This window comes from Orcinus orca, chromosome 11 (genome assembly GCF_937001465.1).
Source record: "Orcinus orca chromosome 11, mOrcOrc1.1, whole genome shotgun sequence".
Lineage (NCBI taxonomy): Eukaryota > Metazoa > Chordata > Mammalia > Artiodactyla > Delphinidae > Orcinus > Orcinus orca.
The window spans coordinates 47,424,937-47,447,999 of NC_064569.1; the positions used below are offsets into that span (position 1 = coordinate 47,424,937).

Consider the following 23,063-nt stretch of genomic DNA (forward strand, 5'->3'; position numbering starts at 1 on the left):
ACTCTTTTAGTGTGAGGTAGGGTCATTTTACCCCCAGCAACTAAGGAAACTCTTAAAATGTCTAGCATGTAACCAGCGCTATCTGTATTTGTTGACTGAATAAAGGAATTCCAGAACAAGTTACAAGGGCATAGGATTGTCAAACTTTATAAAGAAAGCTTAAAAATCACTTAGCCTAGTGATTTTCAACAATCATTCAATCAAGTGAATGGAACCCTGACAGAAATAAAAAGACTTGCTTTTTCTGGGATTCTTGTAGATATGAGAACCCACCTCTGTTTGAAGATAATATCCCCATGATTGCTTGAGCGCAGATGGCTGATTGCATGATAACTGGGGATATTCAGAGATATGCCCGAGGTTATAAAACCACAACCAATTTTTTGCTACCTTATAACCCACATTGCCATTTATTCATTTCTCCATTTGAAACGAGAAACTAGTCATCTACTACGTAGTTTCTCAGAGAGCATCCCCCTCACTACCTTCCCAACAGAGTGATAAACATCTAATTTTTGATGAGCAATTAATTAATGGAGTCAATTCCTATTAACTTAAACAGGATTGAACTGTGAATGTTCCAGAATCTAGGAATTCACGTGCATCTTTTCAAAGTTCTGTGCTTTTCTAGCATTCTTTCATAATCATGTTATTTTTTAATGCTACAAATGAAATTATGATAAATATGTCATGAATGATAACCGTTAATACTAAAATAGCAAGATTAACAGAAGGTAGAAAAGCTGATTTAGCACTTTACCTAATAATGAAACTAAAGATTGCCTATTTATTGTAGGAAACAATTTTTGATAAGTAATGTGCATTATTTTTTTAAGAAGTGTAAGCCGCTCTGGTAGGCACCATAGCAATTAAACTTAAAAACTGTTTCAAAACTAGATCCAAATTAGTCATATAAGAAATTTATAGTTTAACATATTTTAAATTATAGCTTTTATTACTAACATATTTTAAAATTCTATTTGAAAATCTTGATTGAAAAAACATAAATGTCTAACCAACCTTCAGTTCTTAAGTCCCTCTACAATATTCTTAACATGTGGTCACATACTTCTGCTTGAACAGTTTAAGGCCAAGTAACTCCCTTTCAAATAATTTAAAATATCTTTCCTATACAAAAATCAACCTTCTCTAACTTTTGTCCTGTCTACTAACTCTCAATTGAAACTTTTTCAGATAATGAAAGAAAGCTATTGTTTTTCCTAAATCATCTTTATCCAAGATAAATATATACATTTTTTTCAACCGTTCCTTATATAACATTATATCAAGTGTTCATGTGTGAAATAACCTCCTCTTCAAATAATCCACTTCTATTTATCTAGCCCAGAGTATTTCAGTGGGAGCTTAATGGAATTTGGGTTTGGACAATTCTTTGTGTTATGGATCTTGCACATTGCAGGAAGATTAACATCTCTGATCCCATCCATCAAACATTAAAAGTGCTCCAAATTCTAATGAAAACAGATGTGTTCTCTAACATTGCCAACTGTCCCCTACAAAGAATAGATTTTATCTCAGTTAAGAAGCTCTGATGGAAAAAAAAGTATATCAAAATCACAATGATATTATCTCACAACCCTTAGAATGTTTGTTATCAAAAAGACAAGAAATAATAAATGCTTGTGAGAATGTGGAGAAAAGGGAACCCTTGTATACTGCTGGTGGGAATGTAAATTGTTATAGGCATTATGGAAAACAATATGGAAGTTCCTCAAAAAATTTAAAATGGAGCTACCATATGATCCAGTAATCCCACTTTTGGGTACATATCTGAAGGAAATAAAGTCACTATCTCAAAGAGATATCTGCACTCTCATGTTCATTGTATTATTCACAGTAGCCAACCTAAGTGTCCATTAATGGATGAATAGATATAGAAAATGTGGCATATATATAAAATGGAATATTATCCAGCCTACAAAAGAGGGAAATCCTGTCATATGCAACAGCATGGATGAACCTGCAGGACATTGTGCTTAGTGAAGCCAGGCATAGAAAGACAAATACTGCACGATCTCACTTATATGTGGAATCTGAAAAAGTTGGACTCATAGAAGCAGAGTGGAACGGGGGTTGCCAGGGGCTTAGGAGAATGGAGGAAATGAGATGTTGGTCAAGGGTACCAACTTTCCATTACAAGTTGAATAATTCTGGAGATCTAATACATCACATGGTGACTTAGTTAATAATAAGGTATTGTACACTTCAAATTTGCTAAGAGAGTAGATCTCAGGTGTTCTCACCACACACGCACACACACTCAAACAGTAACTATGTGAGGTGATGGGTATTTAATTAGCTTGACTATGGTAGCCATTTCACAATGTATACACATATCAAAACATGTTGTACACCTTAAATACATACAGTTTTTTAAAATCACCTCTGATAATGTAGGTGGAGTTTTTGTTTTTCTGTTTTGTTTTTGCTTTTGGTAGTCACAAGATCTCTGTTACTTCAAGTCAGCACAAGGATGTTGACCTGGGTGGGACTTGCCAATATTAATTGGTGGACCACAGAACACTTCCTATAATCTAGGTTAATATTAATCATTACCGTTCTCCTAATATATCTATTAGTCCTAAATTCAACCTGTATTTTCCATGTTGTGTGTTAGAATTTCATTAGGGATATGGTAAAATGTCTTGAAAAGATTGAATGTGCTATTGTCTGTATTTCTTTGACATGAATGTACAGAAAGAAATGATTTTAGCTTTAGTTGATAAACATGCTGGGTGATCATAGTTTCTTATTCTAGATTTTCATAAAAATTCCTTTAATAATCTATTCTAATCTGTTCTTAGAAACCCTCAGAATTTATGTCAAATTCATTAACTTTTGAAAAACATACTTTTGTTTGTTTTGGAGAAGTGGGTTTATATTTCCATTATTCTGCTTTTCTCTAACATATTCTCTGTTCTTTATACTTTAGCACATTGATTTAATTACCTTATCTGCATCTATCCATGCTTAGAGATACTCCTTTTTCATATTTTTCCATAAAAAAATCTTCATTTTCTGAGATTTGATTCTCATGCCTATCAAGTATCTCAGGTGTTACACATTTGCCCGTCTTGTCCCTTCTTTGGGTTACTATTCACGACTCTAGTTTTAACTTCCTCATCTGTATTATCCCTCTTCTCTTGAGTTTCCATTTCTACTCCAAAAATCCACACTTGGCTTCTATTTTAGTGATATTAAACTTATTTTGTATTTGTCTAACTTCTCCCTTTTCTGTATCAAATGATTAATATACTTCTCAATCTAAACACATATTTCTAGATGTTTACAGTTACTCCTTTGTTTTTTATATTATTTCCTACATTCTGTATAAGATTTTTAAAAATCTTTTTAAAATCAAAATATACTACAAATACCTTTCTCTTTTCCTGGAGTATTGTGATGTTTGCTTCTGAAAACCAGTGTTTGCATCTCATATATCCAGTTAATTCTCTTTCTGCGTGTCTTCACTGCAGGTGCTGTTGCTACAAGTAGCATATGGTATTTTCTGGAGCTTGTTGTTTCCTCATTCAGAACATACACAGTTTATTTGTTAAAAATGGGGCTTTTTCATTCATTCATTTACGCTTGCTTTGTGAACACTAATATAGCTGGATCCAACCATAGAGGTTCTAGATGATGCCAAAAGATATAAAATGTCTTAATGTAGCTTTTTTGGATAATATTGTCTTCTGGATTAACAGCAAAGTTACATAGATTAGAAAGTATATGCCCCACAATTAATTGTAAATAATGAGACTTCAAAGACCATTCTTAACCTTTTAAAAAATTGTATTGTGAATTAAGTGTGTGTGAGAGTGTGTGTCTGTGTGTGTGTGTGTGTGAAGATAGTTTGTGTAAAGAGGTTAAATGTAAGCTAAACACAAAGACAATGTCATATTTTATTTAAATCGCCATGAAGTTCAGAACACCAATAAACCCTTGTCAACTTAAAACTCTCATTTAATTTATGAATGTGTGTAATGCAATAAATTTGCATGCCACTTATTTCAGGAAACCTGTAAAACAAGCTATCGAACAAAATACCCAATTCTTCAAAGTAAAATTGAACAACAGCTTCTCAGTTGGACATGTGATTGAACCAAACCTTTTTATTCTAATTATTCTTGGTATTTCCAAATCATTATACCACAATATTTAAGGAAAAGTCATCTATTTTACTACAGGTTTATCTGCTGGGATGCTTTCAAGGTGAATACTCAATAGCCTTCCACACTAACTAAACACATTACCTCATTTAATAAGAATTTTAAATATAGGGTAACCATAGAATGGCATCATTCGGGTTCCAAGTCTACTGTGATACTCTTGGAACTGATAGCTTCTGTGTTTCAGCTTTTTCTTCAGGCCAGCTCTCTTTCTGTTCACAGGATGGCTGTTGTGGTTCAAGGCAACATATGCAAATGAGACAACATTTAGGGATTTCCTGGTAACTCCTTTTAAGCAAAGGAAAACTGTTCCCAGAAATTGCTAATAGATTTCCACTCACTGGCCAGAACTGTGTCCTAAACCCAGCCCTAACACAGTCAGTGGAGAAGGGAATGAGATTACCATGATTGGCTGTCTTAGTCAATCAGGAGTGACTCCCACCTCAATACAGAGTTTAATTCTCTGAGCACGTGGCTGCACAGTAAAAAGCAGATTCCTGGAAGGAATCAATGTTCTCCCAAAAGAGGAAGTAGGAGAAAATGGAAGCACAATCAATAACAAAGAGTGTTAGCCAAGGGAGGACTCACTTAAATATGTTATGATTTCTCTGATGATGACTATTTATACTCTGGAATAAGTAGAGAATACTAATTGTTACTACTCCATGGAACTTTATAACATGCTAGAACTTATATAAAATGTGCACAAAGAATACTTGGAGGGGCTTCCCTGGTGGCGCAGTGGTTGAGAGTCCGCCTGCCGGTGCAGGGGACACGGGTTCGTGCCCAGGTCCGGGAAGATCCCACATGCCGCGGAGCGGCTGGGCCCGTGAGCCATGGTCGCTTAGCCTGTGCGTCCGGAGCCTGTGCTCCGCAACTCGAGAGGCCACAACAGTGAGAGGCCCGCGTACCACAAAAAAAAAAAAAAAACCCACAAAAAAATCATGTGTGATGAGAATTTATTTCCTTGAAACTTCATTTTTCTTGTTAATACAATAAACCGAGTTGCTTTTAAGGTCGGAGAGAGATGTCAGATGGTGTTGTGTTTTACATCTAATGTTAGATGTCTCCTCGGGCTAATATTAAGCATTTAGAGATTTTTTACAAAATAAGCTTATTTTATTCTGTATCATAATTTTAATTTTGCCTCCACAACTATTACAAAGTAGAAATAATTTATGACATTTTATAAGCATTTAATATTAAGGGGTATGGAGTGTTGATTATTTCTAAATAAATCACTTATGAAGTATATCTTTTTTGTGCTAGAAAAAGATTACACATAATTATGTAAACATATCCCTTACAGGATATCATTTAACTAAGATATATAATTTAAAATAAAGTTACTTGTTAAAATTAGAACTCTCATTGCATCTTGACTGATACCACTGTAGAATTTATCAAAGCTTGCTCAAAAGAAGTGCCAACACCTCTCAATGTTGTCTTTAGTGGCTACTCTTAATCAGTCACAGTAATGGGACACAGCTTTGACGTGGTTGTCCCAATCTATAGCTATAATTATTTCCCATACATTGCAAATGAGGTTGTGATTCATAGACTATTTTCAAATTTAAATTTACACTATTTAGGCAAACACATTTATAGAATATAGTAATCAGTTTGTTAGTTATGCGGGCATCACGTAGAAAATGGAATATGTAATATCATATGTAATATCAGTGATACTGGGAAGAAATTGTTATTAGTCCAAGTATTGATAAATGCGTTTGAATTCATTCTGATAATCTAGTATTTATCAAAGCATCCATCACAGTTCTTAAAATAACTTTGTTGATTATTTTTTCCTCTGGAAAATAATGCATTCAGGATTATATTTGTGCTTTTATTATTTTATCCTTGGAGTCTGTCAACTGGCTTTATACCAGGAGCTCAAGAAATACTGCATTGAACTGATCTGAGTTGAACTGAATTGGTTAAGTAGTTTTAAGACAAGGAATTGACACCTAAATTCAGTAATTAATCAAGCTAATCAATTGATTCTGACTCTCCCGCTCTCAGAAAGGCTATTTGAATTTAACTTCATGCTTTTAATTAAAATGTTTATTTCCTAAACCAATGTATATGTTATAATAAATAACTATATTTTATATATAATAATATATATTATGTATATATATAATTTCTTCAGATGAGTTTTACCATATTAGGGACAGAATTCTATTCTTTTCACATCACCTTGTACAATTTTCATTGATTTTTTTCCTCTAACCCTGCTGTTCTTATAGAGCTGTCTTATATATGGCCCTTTTTAGGTTTATTTTGTTTGATATTAAATGCAAAATGTGGTATTTTGTTTTTGAGTTCTTTTTCTAAAATTATGTGTTATTATCGATATCCTTTCAAAAGATATTGTGGAGTAATATTAAAGACTGGCCACGAGTATTTATATTTATAGGTAAAGAATAAAAATATTAAGTATAGTTGTGTGAAAGAATAAGGTTGTATTGACAACTGAATCTCAATGTGTTTTAAATACCATCCATGTAGAAGCTCTCAAATGAAATGCAAATTTTTAAGTTTTAATATTAACTAAAAATTAGTTAATTTTTTCTAGGCTAAAAATTGGACTGAGAATTCTGACCTAATGTAATTTTTTTCCTCAAAGCAGTGCCCCTAGTTTCAGATGAAATATAATTTTAAGTTAAGAAGGAAATGTCAAAGCAAATAATTCACACTTGGACAGGTCTTATAAAGTGGTATACAGACTTTCAAAGAATCTAAGATAGCCTCGATTGTTAAGTTGCACCACTATTTTATGAAGTACCACTAAAGAAAAAAATGCTGCACGTTAAAATAAGACACACCAACTCTTTCTTAATATTTAGATTTTTATTTTATAATTACTAAAAGAGCTTTTTTAGACATAGATTATTTTAATCATTTTAATCACTCCTGAATATTTATATGTGCACACACACACATACAAATATATCAGAAAATGTATGTTAAATACATTGCATAAGGCATTCCTAAAACTTCATCCTGTTTAGTATCTAGCTCTTCTACAGTACGTTTTGAGTCAGAGCGCTCGATGTTCATGTTTCCCACATTAAGATTTTTCCCTTTGCTGGTGAGGCAGCCTGTCTTAATAGAGAGAGCCGCCATTTTCTCCGGCAGTTCTATCTAAACTGCTGCACCCGTTCTGTAAATTTCGATGGTGGTACTTTCTTGACCTTACCGGAATGTATCAACAGAAGCTTTTTCAAACAACAATCAGGATTCATATTCATTTCCTTTTTCAAATGGTCCTTAAATGGTCTGACTGAAATATGAGGAATTTCCATTATCTAACCAAGCCACAGAAATAACAACCAAATTCAAGCATACCTAAGCCATGGTAGCAACATACTACCTATGACTGCCCCCCGATGGACAGGAATTGTTAAGAGACCATCAGTGTAAGACATCCTCATTTCTAATATAATGAGGTATGTAAACAGTTGGTGACTTAGAATAAAAAAAATATAGTATTAAAGAAAAGTCACAGTGGAGTATAATAAAAAAAATTCAGCTGCAATTAAGGACATATGTGTGTGTACAAACATACATTATTCTAGAAAATAAAATTCTAACAGACAAGTCATTTATATAATCCCTAGATTTTTGTTAGGTAAATTTACCTGCATTTATTAGGATATTTAGGCAGTTTAGCTATGTCCTGTTGAAAAACTTTTCCATCAAAAGTTGAATAATTATGGTCCTAACAAACTCTGTGTTAAACAATTCTAATTTATTATTTTATGTGCTTGTATATATATGGGTAAAGATAACCAGTCAAATTGATTGGAAAGTATTAAAAAGTTTTCATGATATTCCATGTGACCTAATATTTTTCTTTAATCATTAAAATGTGCTTTCTCAAATTTCAAAATTAACAAATGTTACGAATAATAAATAAATAATAACCCAGCAACTGAATATTTCTTAATGTCCTCTCTACCTCAGGTCCCATAAGTAGTGTTTTGGTGAATAAATACGGTAGCCGGCCAGTGGTGATGGTAGGAGGTTTGTTATGCTGTTTGGGAATGGTCACAGCCTCTTTTAGTACCAGCGTAATAGAGCTTTACATCACCATGGGATTCATTTGTGGTAAGTCAAGTTTTGTTTTCATCTTATTTTCTTCTTAACAGTCCCTGTTGTTTACAAAGCTCTGTCAGAAGCACAAGCAATAGAACATTCTTATTGTTTCCTTTGAATTTCTTTTTTATATCAGACGCTATCTTAAAGTAATGTCCTCTGGTACATCAAAATACTGGCTATAGGCTGGCCAATCAAATTTCAAGCAATGGAAACAGCAAGTTATCAGACATGTTATGTGTTATGATGTAAATGTCAAAAAGAAAACCTCTTTGGTTTGTTTTTACAGTTTCAACATTTAATATTCAGCCAGACTTGTGGACACAGACTTCCTGGCATATAAATAGCTTCATTAAAGAAAATATTTTCATTACTTATTACTATTAGTGTCTGACTTATCACTCATACTAGGTTAAAAATGGTGCCAAAAAGATATTTCCTGGATTCACTGATTAGCTTTAACAATAGAATTGTTGTTGCCTGTATTTTGATGAGTGGTAGAGCTCTGCATGGATATCCCTTCTTTTTCTTACTAAAGGATTCTGTTTAGAAGCTCTGAAAGGCACATTTGCCACTAAAGACAAATATTTTAAAATGACATCCCGTCACTTGATTATAGTTGCTTCTCATGCATGTCGGTAGGCGCTAGCTGACCTGCATATGTACATTTGGAAAATACTATCTTTATTAGCCTCAGCAGTAAATTGCATTACACAAATCCACACTCAGAATTTTAAGAAAAATTAGACTTCAACATATAAAGAAATTGAACCATTTCCTTTTGCCCACAGATAAAAAGGTAAATGTATTTCTCTTTTTATGACTTTAGATCAGTCTAACCTTGCATTAATGTATTATTTGATTAAAAAATTAGATGTATTAAAGCCTACAGTAATAGTGATGTTAAAATCTTTCTCTTTACAACCTATGGACAACTCTCTTCTTTTTTGATATGGTAAAACACCTTTGACATTTTTTAAAATATTTATTTATTTATTTGGCTGTGTCAGATCTCAGTTGCGGTATGCAGGATCTTTCATTGTGGTGCACGGGCTCTTCATTATGGCGCGTGGGCTTCTCTCTAGTTGTGTCATGCGGGCTCTACAGCACACGGGCTCAGTAGTTGTGGCCTGCGGGCTTAGTTGCCCTGTGGCATGTGGGATCTTAGTTCCCCGACCAGGGATCAAACCCGCATCCCCTGCATTGGAAGGCGGATTCTTAACCACTGGATCACCAGGGAAGTCCCTCCTTTGACATTTTAAATGAGAATCTTCTTATATCTAAGAATTGTCATGGTGGAGTGAATGCCCTTTCCTTTGTGCAGAAATACTACATACAGGTGACCTTGAACAACATGGGTTTGAACTGCAGGGGTCCACGGTACTACACGATCCATGGATCCATGTTTGGTTGAATCCTGAGGAGAGATGGCTATAAATGATACATAGATTTTTAGCTATGCAGAGAGTGGGCCCTCCTAAACCCCACACTGTTCAAGGGTCAGCCATATGTCACTTGGCCATAGAATTCAGGCTGGGCCCACAAGTAGATGTATTAGGGAAAAGATGGTTTTGATGTTACTGTGTCACAAATAACAATAGCATTTTATGTTATTCTAACTTCAGTTCCCTTCCTTTGGGCCTTAACGGCTTTTGGTGCTTCTAGTCAGCCATTAAATATACCTATAAGGGATTTATCTTAAGTCATTATCAGCCAAAACTTATTGGTATCTGAAATCAGACAGGTCTAGCTTTTAAACCTGACTCCGCACACATGAGCCGTGTGATCATGGATAAATAAACCCCCTTATGCCTCAGTCTCTCTGTCTTTAAAATGGGAAAATAATACCTCTTTCCTTTGGGAGTTGTTGTCATGATTAATGTAAAAAATGAATATATGGTACTTTACAGAGAGTACCCAGCATTTTGTCACTTTTAAATAAATATTAGCATATAATAATAATCACATCATCATTATATAACATCTTAAAGTTCTAAACCTTACTCGATTTTAGCAAAATCCTTTTTTGTTATTGACGGAATTGGAACTCAAGACTAAGTATTTACCCAGTAGTACACGTAGGTAAGTAGTCGAGGCAGATTTAGATCTTTTTTTTTTTGCGGTAGGCGGGCCTTTCACTGTTGTGGCCTCTCCCGTTGCGGAGCACAGGCTCCGGACGCGCAGGCTCAGCGGCCATGGCTCACGGGCCCAGCCGCTCCGCGGCATGTGGGATCTTCCCAGACCGGGGCACGAACCCGCGTCCCCTGCATCGGCAGGCGGACTCTCAACCACTGCACCACCAGGGATGCCCAGATTTAGATCTTTTGATTTCAAATCTCCTGTTCCTTTTACCATATGCCAGACAGGAAATAGATGCCCACAATCTCCTAAGGAGAACTGGCATTAACATCTGAAAGCAAAATTCCCGGTGACAGAATGGGGGCACAGGCAGGGAGGATGGCTTAAGGTAAAGAAATTTGAACTTGGAAACTCAATTCCTGGGTTTTAATTTGTGTTCTTCCACTTACAAGCTGCTGCCCATAGTTTTATTATTTAAATGTTGGATCTAATTACACTCATTCTGCATACATCACAAGTATGGCTGAGGTAGAATCAGAGAGCACACTGCCCTGTCACTCTCCAAAGCATGTTCTTGGTTCCTTCTTGTCAGTTTTTAGAAACCCTATTACAAATATTTAATACAACTATTTGTATTAATTTGTATTAGAGGTGTGCAGTAAGTACTTGTACTCAGAACTCAGTGTTCCAGAATCTTAATACTTAACCAATTTGCAATACTGTCTCAATTTACATAAACTGGTAAATGCAGAAGAATTCCTACTTCTATAGATCCTAAAATAATGCAGAATAATGCCCAGGCTAAAGGGGAAAGAGAGGTATCAACAGTTTGTATAAATCAATTGTATTTACTTTTTAAACAAACATTTGTTTCTGTTGCCAAATAGTACCTTGGAGAGCTATAAGAAGTAATTCATTTCTCAAAGGCAATACTCAACACTGTCAAGGTGTCCCTAGAAACAGTAGAAACTTTTGACTCATATAAACAATCAGCTTTAATCCCTGAAATGAGAATATGTTTCAAGCAAAACAAAAGTTACTTAGTTTTTAGTTAATACGCATGTACCTCTGTAGTCATGAAATGTGGAATGTGAGGGATAAAGAGCATGAAATCGATGGCATGAATTGATTACTCTTTTTTATTATTTGCATAGCTTTGAAAGAAATATCTCTGGGAGACCTAAGATTATTTATAAATGACAACTTTTTTAGTCTGTTCACTCTATTCCACTCTGAAAGAAAGTATTCACATTTTAAATGCACTCTTACCCACAAGGAAGATATTTATTCTCTATATGTGTATATAAATATAGAGAGAGGTTAATTTGTTTGTGGAATTAAGTGATTGTAACTAAGAACGAATGAATTCTGTCCCGGTTTCAACCTATTCTATGATTATTGCAACAGAAGTAGAAGTTCTTGGTTTTATTTTTGTGTTTTAAAAAGAAAGGAATATGAACCTGTCATGCCTCTCAGGTGTCCAGTTATGAGAACCTTTTTGTTTACGTGCCATCCTATTGATAATACATAATTATTAAAAATTACTACGTGCTGTTGCATTTTTACTTCTGCCATTTTCACTTGAATGTACATTTTGAGGAGTAATTTCTTTTGAGTGGCATAATGTGTTTGTGTTTTTCTTCCTTTTGTTTTTTTTAGGTTTAGGTCTAGCCTTCAACCTGCAACCCGCCTTAACAATCCTTGGCAAGTACTTCTATAAGAAACGGCCTATGGCGAGTGGCCTCGCAATGGCAGGAAGTCCTGTTTTCCTAAGTACACTGGCTCCTTTCAATCAGTACCTCTTTAATACTTATGGCTGGAAAGGAAGCTTCTTGATTTTGGGAGGTTTACTGTTGAACTCCTGTGTGGCTGGGTCCCTTATGAGACCTGTTGGACCCAAACTAACTACTAAGAAGTCTAAACAAAAGGCTGGTGAAAAAGTGACTGATCCAGGCATGAAGAAAAGACATAGGAAGAAATCAATATGCGCAAAAATTGATAAGTATTTAGATTTCTCTCTTTTTAAGCACAGGGGATTTCTGATATACTTATCTGGAAATGTCATTATGTTTCTGGGGTTCTTTGCCCCCATTATATTCTTGGCTCCATATGCTAAAGACAAAGGAATTGATGAATATTCTGCAGCTTTCTTGCTGTCTGTTATGGCTTTTGTTGATATGTTTGCCAGACCTACTGTAGGATTCATTGCAAACTCCAAATTAATCCGACCCCGAATCCAGTACTTCTTCAGTTTTGCGATTTTGTTCAATGGAGTGTGTCATCTCCTGTGCCCGTTGGCTGAGGACTACACAAGCCTGGTGGTGTATGCTGTATTTTTTGGCCTTGGATTTGGGAGCGTTAGCAGTATCCTCTTTGAAAGTCTCATGGACCTTGTTGGCGCTCAAAGATTTTCCAGTGCTGTGGGTCTCGTCACAGTTGTGGAGTGTTGCCCCGTCCTTCTTGGTCCTCCTCTTGCTGGTAAGAATATTTCTCATCAAGGAAAGCAAAAAGCATAAAATTAATATCCACTAACCAAGACTTCTTTTGTAGTGTAAAATGTGGTTTGTAATAATAGATACTAATTGCCTAAAAGACTGTGGTGTGTTAATTTTAGCCTTTACTATGTGTTTTTAAATTTCCTAATTAGTCTATTTTAGACAAAAATTTCATTCAGAGCCTGGAGTTATGAACTTAAGAATTTAAATTAGACTGATAATTAGCATAATTTTCAGGTTTTTACCTATATCAACTTGTTTTGTGTTTTTAAAAAATATATCATAAAAATAAAATTCCACTTTATTTTATCATTGATAAACAGATTTCTCTTCTTTTTTATTAAAATGAGTCAAAAATTTGAAGTAATGCTCTCAAAAGGTCAAGATCTGTTTTTTTTTTTTTTTTGTGGTATGCGGGTCTCTCACTGTTGTGGCCTCTCCCGTTGCGGAGCACAGGCTCCGGACGCACAGGCTCAGCGGCCATGGCTCACGGGCCCAGCCGCTCCGCGGCATGTGGGATCTTCCCAGACCGGGGCACGAACCCGCGTCCCCTGCATCGGCAGGCGGACTCTCAACCACTGCGCCACCAGAGAAGCCCCTGTTTTCTTATTGGTTATATTAATATAGAATTTGTTACATGCTTAAGGAAGGAATACTTTTATAATATCACTAATTGGAATATATGACTAGGAATGCAAGAATGAAGGGAATTCATTCAAAGTCATTTTCTTGATCAGATACTTATATTCCATATTTATAACAATTACCTTTAGATTTTAAGATCTAAAATACCGTCAGTGATGCCTATAAAAAAATCTCTATGCTAAATTATGTAGTAAGGATACTGAGTAAAGACATATGTATAAGTTCATTTTTGAAGTTAAGACTTTGTTTAGTGTTAGACTTAAATGTTATAAATATTAAATACTTTTTGTTGCCCAGTCTTTTTCAGTAATCACTGTATAGCATTGCTTTAGTTAATGCTAAATGTAGGTATTTACTTAGACCTCTTGGCCTGCCCCCTAATGGTCACAATAATTGCTGGGCTAAACATAAATTTTTTTCGTGTATTTAAAATCAGTGTTTAAAGTCTTCCTACATGACATCAAGGAATCATTTTGAAAGTGGGAAAATTCATGCTTAAATTGTTAATCTTAAGGCACCATTGACATTTACCTTTTGCTTTTCATTTGGTCAGGAATGAGTGGTATAGTTGTTGACTTTTTCTGTCCACCAGGACTGTCCTCTGGTATCTAGTACAGATGCTTTGGATGGTATATCTCTCATTATAGATATGCCAGGGCACCAAAACAATTTTCAAAGTGAATGAAGCCAGTAGGTCTTATTCATTTTGGCCAATATATGCCTATCTTTTCATACAGAATTAGTTTTACCAAATGGGTTTTAGAAGTCTATTCATTACCAATAAAATTCTTAGTATCAACAGAGAAAAATCTATTTCACCAGCCATGGTGGGATGAAAAAATATCAAGTCAGCTCAATAGGCATAGTGGATGGGTGCTATGGAAATGAATGAATCTGATTTGGCCATTTCTACCTGGGCTGAGACCTATTTTAATAATATTTACATCAATTTCAGTATCCTTGAGGGCTTATTTTGTTAATATTGCCAAACTATTGCACCAGTGGGATCAGTGGCAGTAATTGATTTGAGGCTCATTGTTGAAGCTTTCAGGCTATAGCCATAACAGAGTAGCCTTTTTTTAATCCTGTTTCTGCCTTCTGTTATCCCTGATATTCCTTGACTTTTAGACTGGCTTTTCCTCTATAGCATTCAGTCACTGCTAGCATGGCATCTGGCTTATAGTAGGCACTCAATAAATACTTTCGAATGAATCGCTGTTGTTGCAGTTACTTCTTACACAGTTGCTGCTGCTGCTACTAGTCTTGTTAGTACAACAGTGAAAGGCAGGGAGAGCATGATTTTTATTTTTATTTTTTTCAACTCGAACTTCCACTGCTACATTCAAAAAGAGCTGAAACTTTAGTTCTGGAAATCATATCTGCTTTCTTGATGCTAAAAATTCCCAAAACATTTAGAAACTATGTTGATTTGGCAATACAAAGTGATGATATAATTCTGATGGGGCAAAAGACCTAATGTTTTTGTATTTAGATATGTAATAATCATTGTATGAATAGGAATATTTGACTAAAGTTAGAATGGAAAATTAAATTACACAATTTTTGTTCTGTTTTTTATGTATATATCGTACTTACTCAAATTAACTCCAATAAGTCCATTCTAACATTTACCTAATTAAAGCAGAAAACTTTGTTGAAGTAAATAATTTCACAAGTAGCTAAATTTAATAACAAGCCACTAACTAGATTCTTGTCAGAGTGATGGAAATTATTATTTTTTTTATTTTATTTTATTTATTTTTTTATACAGCAGGTTCTTATTAGTTATCAATTTTATACACATCAGTGTATACATGTTAAACCCAATCGCCCAATTCATCACACCACCATCCCCACCCCCCCACGGCTTTCCCCACTTGCTGTCCATACGTTTGTTCTCTACATCTGTGTCTCAGCTTCTGCCCTGCAAACCGGTTCATCTGTACCATTTTTCTAGGATCCACATACATGCATTAACATACGATATTTGTTTTTCTCTATCTGACTTACTTCACTCTGTATGACAGTCTCTAGATCCATCCACGTCTCAACAAATGACCCAATTTTGTTCCTTTTTATGGCTGAGTAATATTCCATTGTATATATTACCACATCCTCTTTATCCATTCGTCTGTCGATAGGCATTTAGGTTGCTTCCATGACCTGGCTATTATAAATAGTGCTGCAATGAACATTGCGGTGCATGTGTCTTTTTGAATTATGGTTTTCTCTGGCTATATGCCCAGTAGTGGGATTGCTGGATCTTATGGTTATTCTATTTTTAGTGTTTTAAGGAACCTCCATACTGTTCTCCATAGTGGCTGTATCAATTTACATTCCCACCAACAGTGCAACAGGGTTCCCTTTTCTCCACACCCGCTCCAGCATTTGTTGTTTGTAGATTTTCTGATGATGCCCATTCTAACTGGTGTGAGGTGATACCTCACTGTAGTTTTGATTTGCATTTCTCTAGTAATTAGTGATGCTGAGCAGCTTTTCATGTGCTTCTTGGCCATCTGTATGTCTTCTTTGGAGAAATGTCTATTTAGGTTTTCTGCCCATTTTTGGACTGCATTGTTTGTTTTTTTAATATTGAGCTGAATGAGCTGTTTGTATATTTTGGAGATTAATCCTTCGTCCATTGATTCATTTGTGAATATTTTCTCCCATTCGGAGGGATGTCTTTTCGTCTTGTTTATGGTTTCCTTTGCTGTGCAAAAGCTTTGAAGTTTCATTAGGTCCCATTTGTTTATTTTTGTTTTTATTTCCATTAGTCTAGGAGGTGGATCAAAATAGATCTTGCTGTGATTTATGTCAAAGGGTGTTCTTCCTATGTTTTCCTCTAAGAGTTTTATAGTGTTCAGTCTTACATTTAGGTCTCTAATCCATTTTGAGTTTATTTTTGTTTATGTGTTAGGGAGTGTTATAATTTCATTCTTTTAAATGTAGCTGTCCAGTTTTCCCAGCACCACTTACTGAAGAGACTGTCTTTTCTCCATTGTATATCCTTGCCTCCTTTGTCATAGATTAGTTGACCATAGGTGCATGGGTTTATCTCTGGGCTTTCTATCTTGTTCCATTGATCTATGTTTCTGTTTTAGTGCCAGTACCATGTTGTCTTGATTACTGTGGCTTTGTAGTATAGTCTGAAGTCAGGAAGTCTGATTCCTCAAGCCCCGTTTTTTTCCCTCAAGACTGCTTTGGCTATTCAGGGTATTTTGTGTCTCCATACAAATTTTAAGATTTTTTGTTCTACTTCCCTAAAAAATGCCATTGGTAATTTGATAAGGATTGCATTGAATCTGTAGATTGCTTTGGGTAGTATAGTCATTTTCACAATATTGATTATTCCGATCCAAGAACATGGTATATCTCTCCATCTGTTTGTATCATCTTTAATTTCTTTCATCAGTGTTTTATAGGTTTCTGCATACAGGTCTTTTGTCTCCCTAGGTAGGTTTATTCCTAGGTATTTTATTCTTTTTGTTGCAGTGGTAAATGGGAGGGTTTCCTTAATTTCTTTCAGGTTTTTCATCATTAGTGTATAGGAATGCAAGAGATTTCTGTGCATTAATTTTGTATCCTGCAACTTTACCAGATTCATTGATTAGCTCTAGTAGTTTTCTGGTGGCATCTTTAGGATTCTCTATGTATAGTATCATGTCATCTGCAAACAGTGACAGTTTTACTTCTTCTTTTCCAATTTGTATTCCTTTTATTTCTTTTTTTTCTCTGATTACCGTGGCTAGGACTTCCAAAACTATGTTGAATAGTAGTGGTAAGAGTGGACATCCTTGTCTTTTTCCTGATCTTAGTGGAAATGCTTTCAGGTTTTCACCATTGAGAATGATGTCTGCTGTGGGTTTGTCGTATATGGCCTTTATTATGTTGAGGTAGGTTCCCTCTATGCCCACTTTCTGGAGAGTTTTTATCATAAATGGGTGTTGAGTTTTGTCAAAAGCTTTTTCTGCATCTCTTGAGATGATCATGTGGTTTTTATTCTTCCATTTGTTAATATGGTGTATCACATTGATTGATTTGAATATATTGAAGAATCCTTGCATCCCTGGGATAAATCCCACTTGATCATAGTGTATGATCCTTTTAATGTGCTGTTGGATCCTGTTTGCTAGTATTTTGTTGAGGATTTTTGCGTCTATATTCATCAGTGATATTGGTCTGTAATTTTCTGTTTTTGTAGTATCTCTGTCTGGTTTTGGTATCAGGGTGATGGCCTCATAGAATGAGTTTGGGAGTGTTTCTTCCTCTGCAATTTTTTGGAAGAGTTTGAGGAGGATGGGTGCTAGCTCTTCTCTAAATGTTTGATAGAATTCACCTGGGAAGCCAGAATGATGGAAATTCTGACTAAACAAATAGGTGTATTTCAGAATCACCTGGAATATGCATATGATAAATAATATGGATTTGTGTATACTAAATTTTGCCAGAATTATTGTTAAGAATTAGATGCCTGCATAAGCAAGAGGCAAAACTAAGTACAAACAGTATAAACTGAAGCGTGTTTAAAAGTCAGTAAGCTTTGCAATTATATGGCAGCAGGCTTGGTTTTCAATGTTCTCAATATCAAATGGATATGGAATTTAAGAAAAAAAAAATGTCCTGAAGAACCTAGGGGTAAGGCAGGAATAAAGACGCAGACCTCCTAGAGAACGGACTTGAGGTTATGGGGAGGGGGAAGGGTGAGCTGTGACAGGGCGAGAGAGAGTCATGGACATATACACACTAACAAACGTAGTAAGGTAGATAGCTAGTTGGAAGCAGCCGCATGGTACAGGGATATTGGCTTGGTGCTTTGTGACAGCCTGGAGGGGTGGGATAGGGAGGGTGGGAGGGAGGGAGACGCAAGAGGGAAGAGATATGGGAACATATGTATATGTATAACTGATTCACTTTGTTATAAAGCAGAAACTAACACACCATTGTAAAGCAATTATACCCCAATAAAGATGTTTAAAAAAAAAAAAATCAAATGGAACAAAAACTTTCTTCCTGATTAGTTTGGCCTTAATAATTTAGATTCAGACAAAGTGGAAAACTGTGATTAGCCTAAAAAGTGACATGACACTTAACCAAGAGGTTTGGTGAAGCCATTTTACAGAGTAGTTAAGAATACAAGATGCAGACACACTGGTTAGAGCCCAGATCCTGCCACTCACTCACTGGCTGCGTAACCATGGTCAAATTACTGCGTAGTGATCTTGTAAGGATTGAATGCAAAATTACAAATAAAGCATTTAGCCTAGTGCTAGGCATAGAGAAAGCATTTAGTAAATATTACCCCCACTAGGAACCTTATAAAAGCCTCTGAATTTCTCCTAAAGAATGTAATTTTTCCTCTTTATCGAAAAGATAGTAAATGTGGAAAGGTTGAAGCAATCTCAATATGTATGCTATAAATCTATTCATATATATGTTTACATTTGTAAATACGTATATGTATTTCTACACATGTAGGTTTAAAAATGTATCTCACACATTTATGTATCTATGGATATATACACAAACACATATATACCTAGCTTATCTTGGTTGTACACTTTTATTGAGGGTAGTAATTTTCAATAAACTTAATATACTAGTAATATAATGCAGAATGTGCCTGTAAATGCCTTTACTATGCATATGTGGAAGTCATAATCTAGAATATTTTTTTCTTTATTAAACTCTCATTTAGTATTAACTTAAATAAGAAATAGATATGCAGTGTGGAGAAGAATTTATTTGCAAATGTTAACATTTTATGGCTGATTTATTATGCTGTCTTAAAAGACATTCTTTGTCTCTTAGGTAAACTGGTGGATGAAACTGGACAATATAAATACATGTATGTGGCCTGTGGAGCTATTGTAGTCCTAGCCAGCGTGTGGCTGCTCATTGGCAATGCTATCAACTACAGACTGCTCGCAAAGGAAAAGCTGAAAGAGACAACGAAGACAACACATACACCTGAGTCCCAAGAATCTGAATCCTTGAAGCCATCTAAAAGTCCTGATGTTAGTGTCAAAAGTCAAACGGCAAAAGGATCAGGGGTTAATCCCTCAGAAAGAGAAACTAATATCTAACAAGAATCACATCTCTCATTTCAGTGTTTATGACTTTCTTACGAGTATTTTTTTTCCAACATATTAGAAGGTTTTTAGTTGAAATGAGGAGTCATAAGTAAGTATGGAAAAGAGATTTTCCTTAATGGCAAAATTTAAAAAAGTTTGTTTTGTAAAATTTATTTGGGCAGTTAAAATTTGAGATTATGCATATAAAGAATTCATGCAATGGGCTTATGTCCATACATGACTCTGGCTGCGGTGGTTAAAATGATTTTAAAGTCTTCCAGTGACTTCCATCTTGGTTATAGAGATCTGAATCCCAAACCACTGGATTAAGTAGTTAGAAGGAGTATGTTTAATCCTGTTAAGACTATCCTCTCCACATTTCATTTTTTATTTGATATTAAAGGGTGAAATGGAATTGAAGGAAATGAATTTTACCCGAACATACACACACTGACACTCACACACTACTTTACAGTGTGGATTTTAAAGATAAGAACATGGGTGAAAATGAGGGTGGCCTTAATTTGAAAATACAACTAACTGCTGCAAAAAAAAAGCATATGCATATATGAAATAAATTTGAAAAAACTCCATTTTAAACTATTATTTCTGAGCATTGTCTGATTTGATTCATGCATGCACGTGATTTCTTTGAGGAGGACCACAAGTACCTGGTGCTAGTGAATAGAACCCTCAAATAATTTTCAGAATTTACTAATATGTAAATCAAATTAAAAGCCTAAATGACTCCTAGCAATGAGCTGTCTATTGATTTTAAAAGGATTTTAGTTAGTAATCCAGAAAGTAATCAGGGACTTCTTTTAACCAAACTCAATTCAGACTCACTGTTATACTGAGACATCGAAGTGGAATCAACCGGAATCCTGGTTGACAGGCTTACACATAGGCAAAATTTTAATTTTTCCCAACATACAGTGGTGATCAGAGAGTTACTGTTATCAGTAATCCATCTGAGTAAAGCTAAGAGTGGGAGGTGCTTATAGTGAGCCCTCCAAGCTCTCTCATTTCCCTCTCCTCCATGACAAGCAAAAGCAAAAAACAGAAATCCAAACAGGCTTTTTACTCAGCCACTGAAAATATCTCATATTATAGGAAAGGTAGCACTTGAAAATTCCGCCCTCTACCGATAAGCTTTCCTGCTGCCTGCGAGCATAACTAAACCAGGAGACTTAAAAACGGCTTCTAGAACTGGAGGTTGTGTATGATTTGATATATACTTGGAAAGTGTAGATTTAGTTTATAACTTGAGAGAAAGAAGCCTGCAACATGCCAACCCAGGTTAATTTAGCAGTTTCTCATTTTCATAACTATATGAAAACATTTGGGACTGAATCACTCTTGAATACAGAGGCATATGATAGATCTGTGCATTCAGAACTATAAATACCATTTTGAGTAAGTACTTTTAAACAAGAAAGAATTTATACGTTAGATATAAAGTTATAAATATTCACCTTTATAAATCTGAAGTTTAAATTAAGGTCATGATTAATAAAAAGAATTTAGTTCTTGATTATTGAAGTAATGTCATTCTTAAGATGTCAAAAGGAATCTGCCGTTCTTCTTACTATTATTATTGCAATAGAGGCAGGTGCTATTCTTATTTCCTTTAGGATTGCGCTTGGATTCCAAGCATTTGTGATAGTTAACACTAGGGATTTGATTTGTAAACTTTAGGCACTGTTTAAGCATGTGGCTTATGTTTAGCAAGCTATATAAAATTCCATATTTCAAATAACATTCACTTTTTTACATAAAGATATTTGTATTTTTAAAATATTAACTAAAACAATATGTGCCAATACCATAGGTAAATAAATCAGGGAAAATGTGACAATATATATTTGTTCTTAATTTAGTTTCACCCAATCTTGAGTCTTGAATGAGCTATTTTCATATTATTAGCGTTTGTATTCAACTATGACTTGTCATAAAAAGTGTGACATCATAAATTGTTCAGTAGCTTTCCAATCTTAAATGTTTCCCAAAAAGTGCCTTGAATTCTCTGAAGATACACATTTAAATTAATATAGATAATAGACCTCTGGGACAAGTAATGATCATGGGGTTTTAGGGCTAAGGCATAGTCCTTTTTATCACCTGCTGGTGGGTGCATTCCAGTGGCTTTCTCCATGGAAGGAGGTTTATTTACTTGCTGATGAGGTTCTTGTCAAGTCAAAACCAATTTGTATTTGTTCTATTGCTCTTTGATCATCTTCTTTAACTTTTCATTCCTAACACTGATTATATTAAATTGTTAAAAAAAGAAAGGAAAAAAATAAAATAAAATAAAATAAAATAAAAAATAAAAAATAAAAAAAAATAAAAAAAAAAAAGAAAGGGAAGTGAAATTGCACATTCAAAGCACATGACATGATGTATAGTCATGCCTGACAGTAGCACTGCACATAGTTACAAATATGTATGCCTCTTAATTCCTATACATAAATGTTGAAAGTTAAATCACAACACACTTGAAACAGTGATATAAACTCACATACAGTTTTCAGAATTGTTTCAGGGTAAAATAAATGTTTCAAGTTGTTTACTCTCCCAAATCTCTTGAACTTGTTAGAATATTTGTTGCTTGAACAGAATCTTTCAGAGATTGAGAAGAAAATATCAACCTAGAACATTTATTATTATAAAGTTGCCTAAACGAAGGAGAAAATATAGTTGGCTTTCTGCAACAATTAATGATTAGTCAGAAAGTATTTCTTCCCCAAGGGAATGACAGGTTTAAGATGATCAAGACACCGTGAAGCAAAGTCAGAAACCATTAAAATACCTTTCAGTCCATTTTTCTGTTATGGAATTGTGCAGAAGGAAGGTTATCATAAACCTGGGTACCAAAATAATTCATGATCACTGGCTAGTTTAAGTATTTTTCCATTTGTGATAACAAGACTCCTCGTATTTTTCACCATTTAATCTTAAATGTTCCTTCACTAATTTATGAATGCAATATGGGATATAGACATGTCCTGACACATGCCCATCCTCTTTCTTGATCCTTTTTGGAGCCAACCAGCACACATTTAAGAGGCAGTTGGGTCAGGTTCTGGTGTCCTTCACATTGGAAGACAGGATGTTTTCTCAGTGTAAATTGACATGGCTCATAAATTTCACTTCTTTAGTACCAAGTTCTAACCACCTTATCTCATGGGTCTCCCCTGGACACTAGGAAATAAGTAAAATAATTTGGTTTGATATATTTGAATGTACACTTTAAAAATCTAGGTATTTTTTACTCATCCGTCTCTGGCTGTACATGGCAGAAAAAAAAGACCATAAGACGTATGCTGAAAATGTAAGTTTTTATATTGATGTTATAAAATGTAGAGATAATCAGTTAGTTGAAACTTATTTTCCATCCAAAAATACCTTTTAAAAAAACCCTCTTATATGTACAATGTTGCAGGCTTTTAATAAAACAAAATAATCATGATTGTTAGGCTCAA

At 34.8% G+C, this 23,063-nt stretch overlaps 1 protein-coding gene across 10 annotated transcripts in view; it reads left to right on the forward strand.

Annotated features, from left to right (window-relative positions):
- Positions 1 to 21,115, forward strand: part of SLC16A7 (solute carrier family 16 member 7) — a 160,605-nt gene extending 139,490 nt beyond the window's left edge. For all 10 annotated transcript variants that reach the window (XM_033440515.2, XM_033440518.2, XM_033440516.2 and 7 more), the window contains 3 exons: positions 8,160 to 8,303; positions 12,030 to 12,848; positions 19,319 to 21,115. In XM_033440515.2, the coding sequence (XP_033296406.1) occupies positions 8,160 to 8,303; positions 12,030 to 12,848; positions 19,319 to 19,593 (1,238 nt within the window). In that variant the 3' untranslated portion in view covers positions 19,594 to 21,115. The remainder of the gene's footprint in view (positions 1 to 8,159; positions 8,304 to 12,029; positions 12,849 to 19,318) is intronic.
- The last annotated feature ends 1,948 nt before the right edge of the window (positions 21,116 to 23,063 follow it).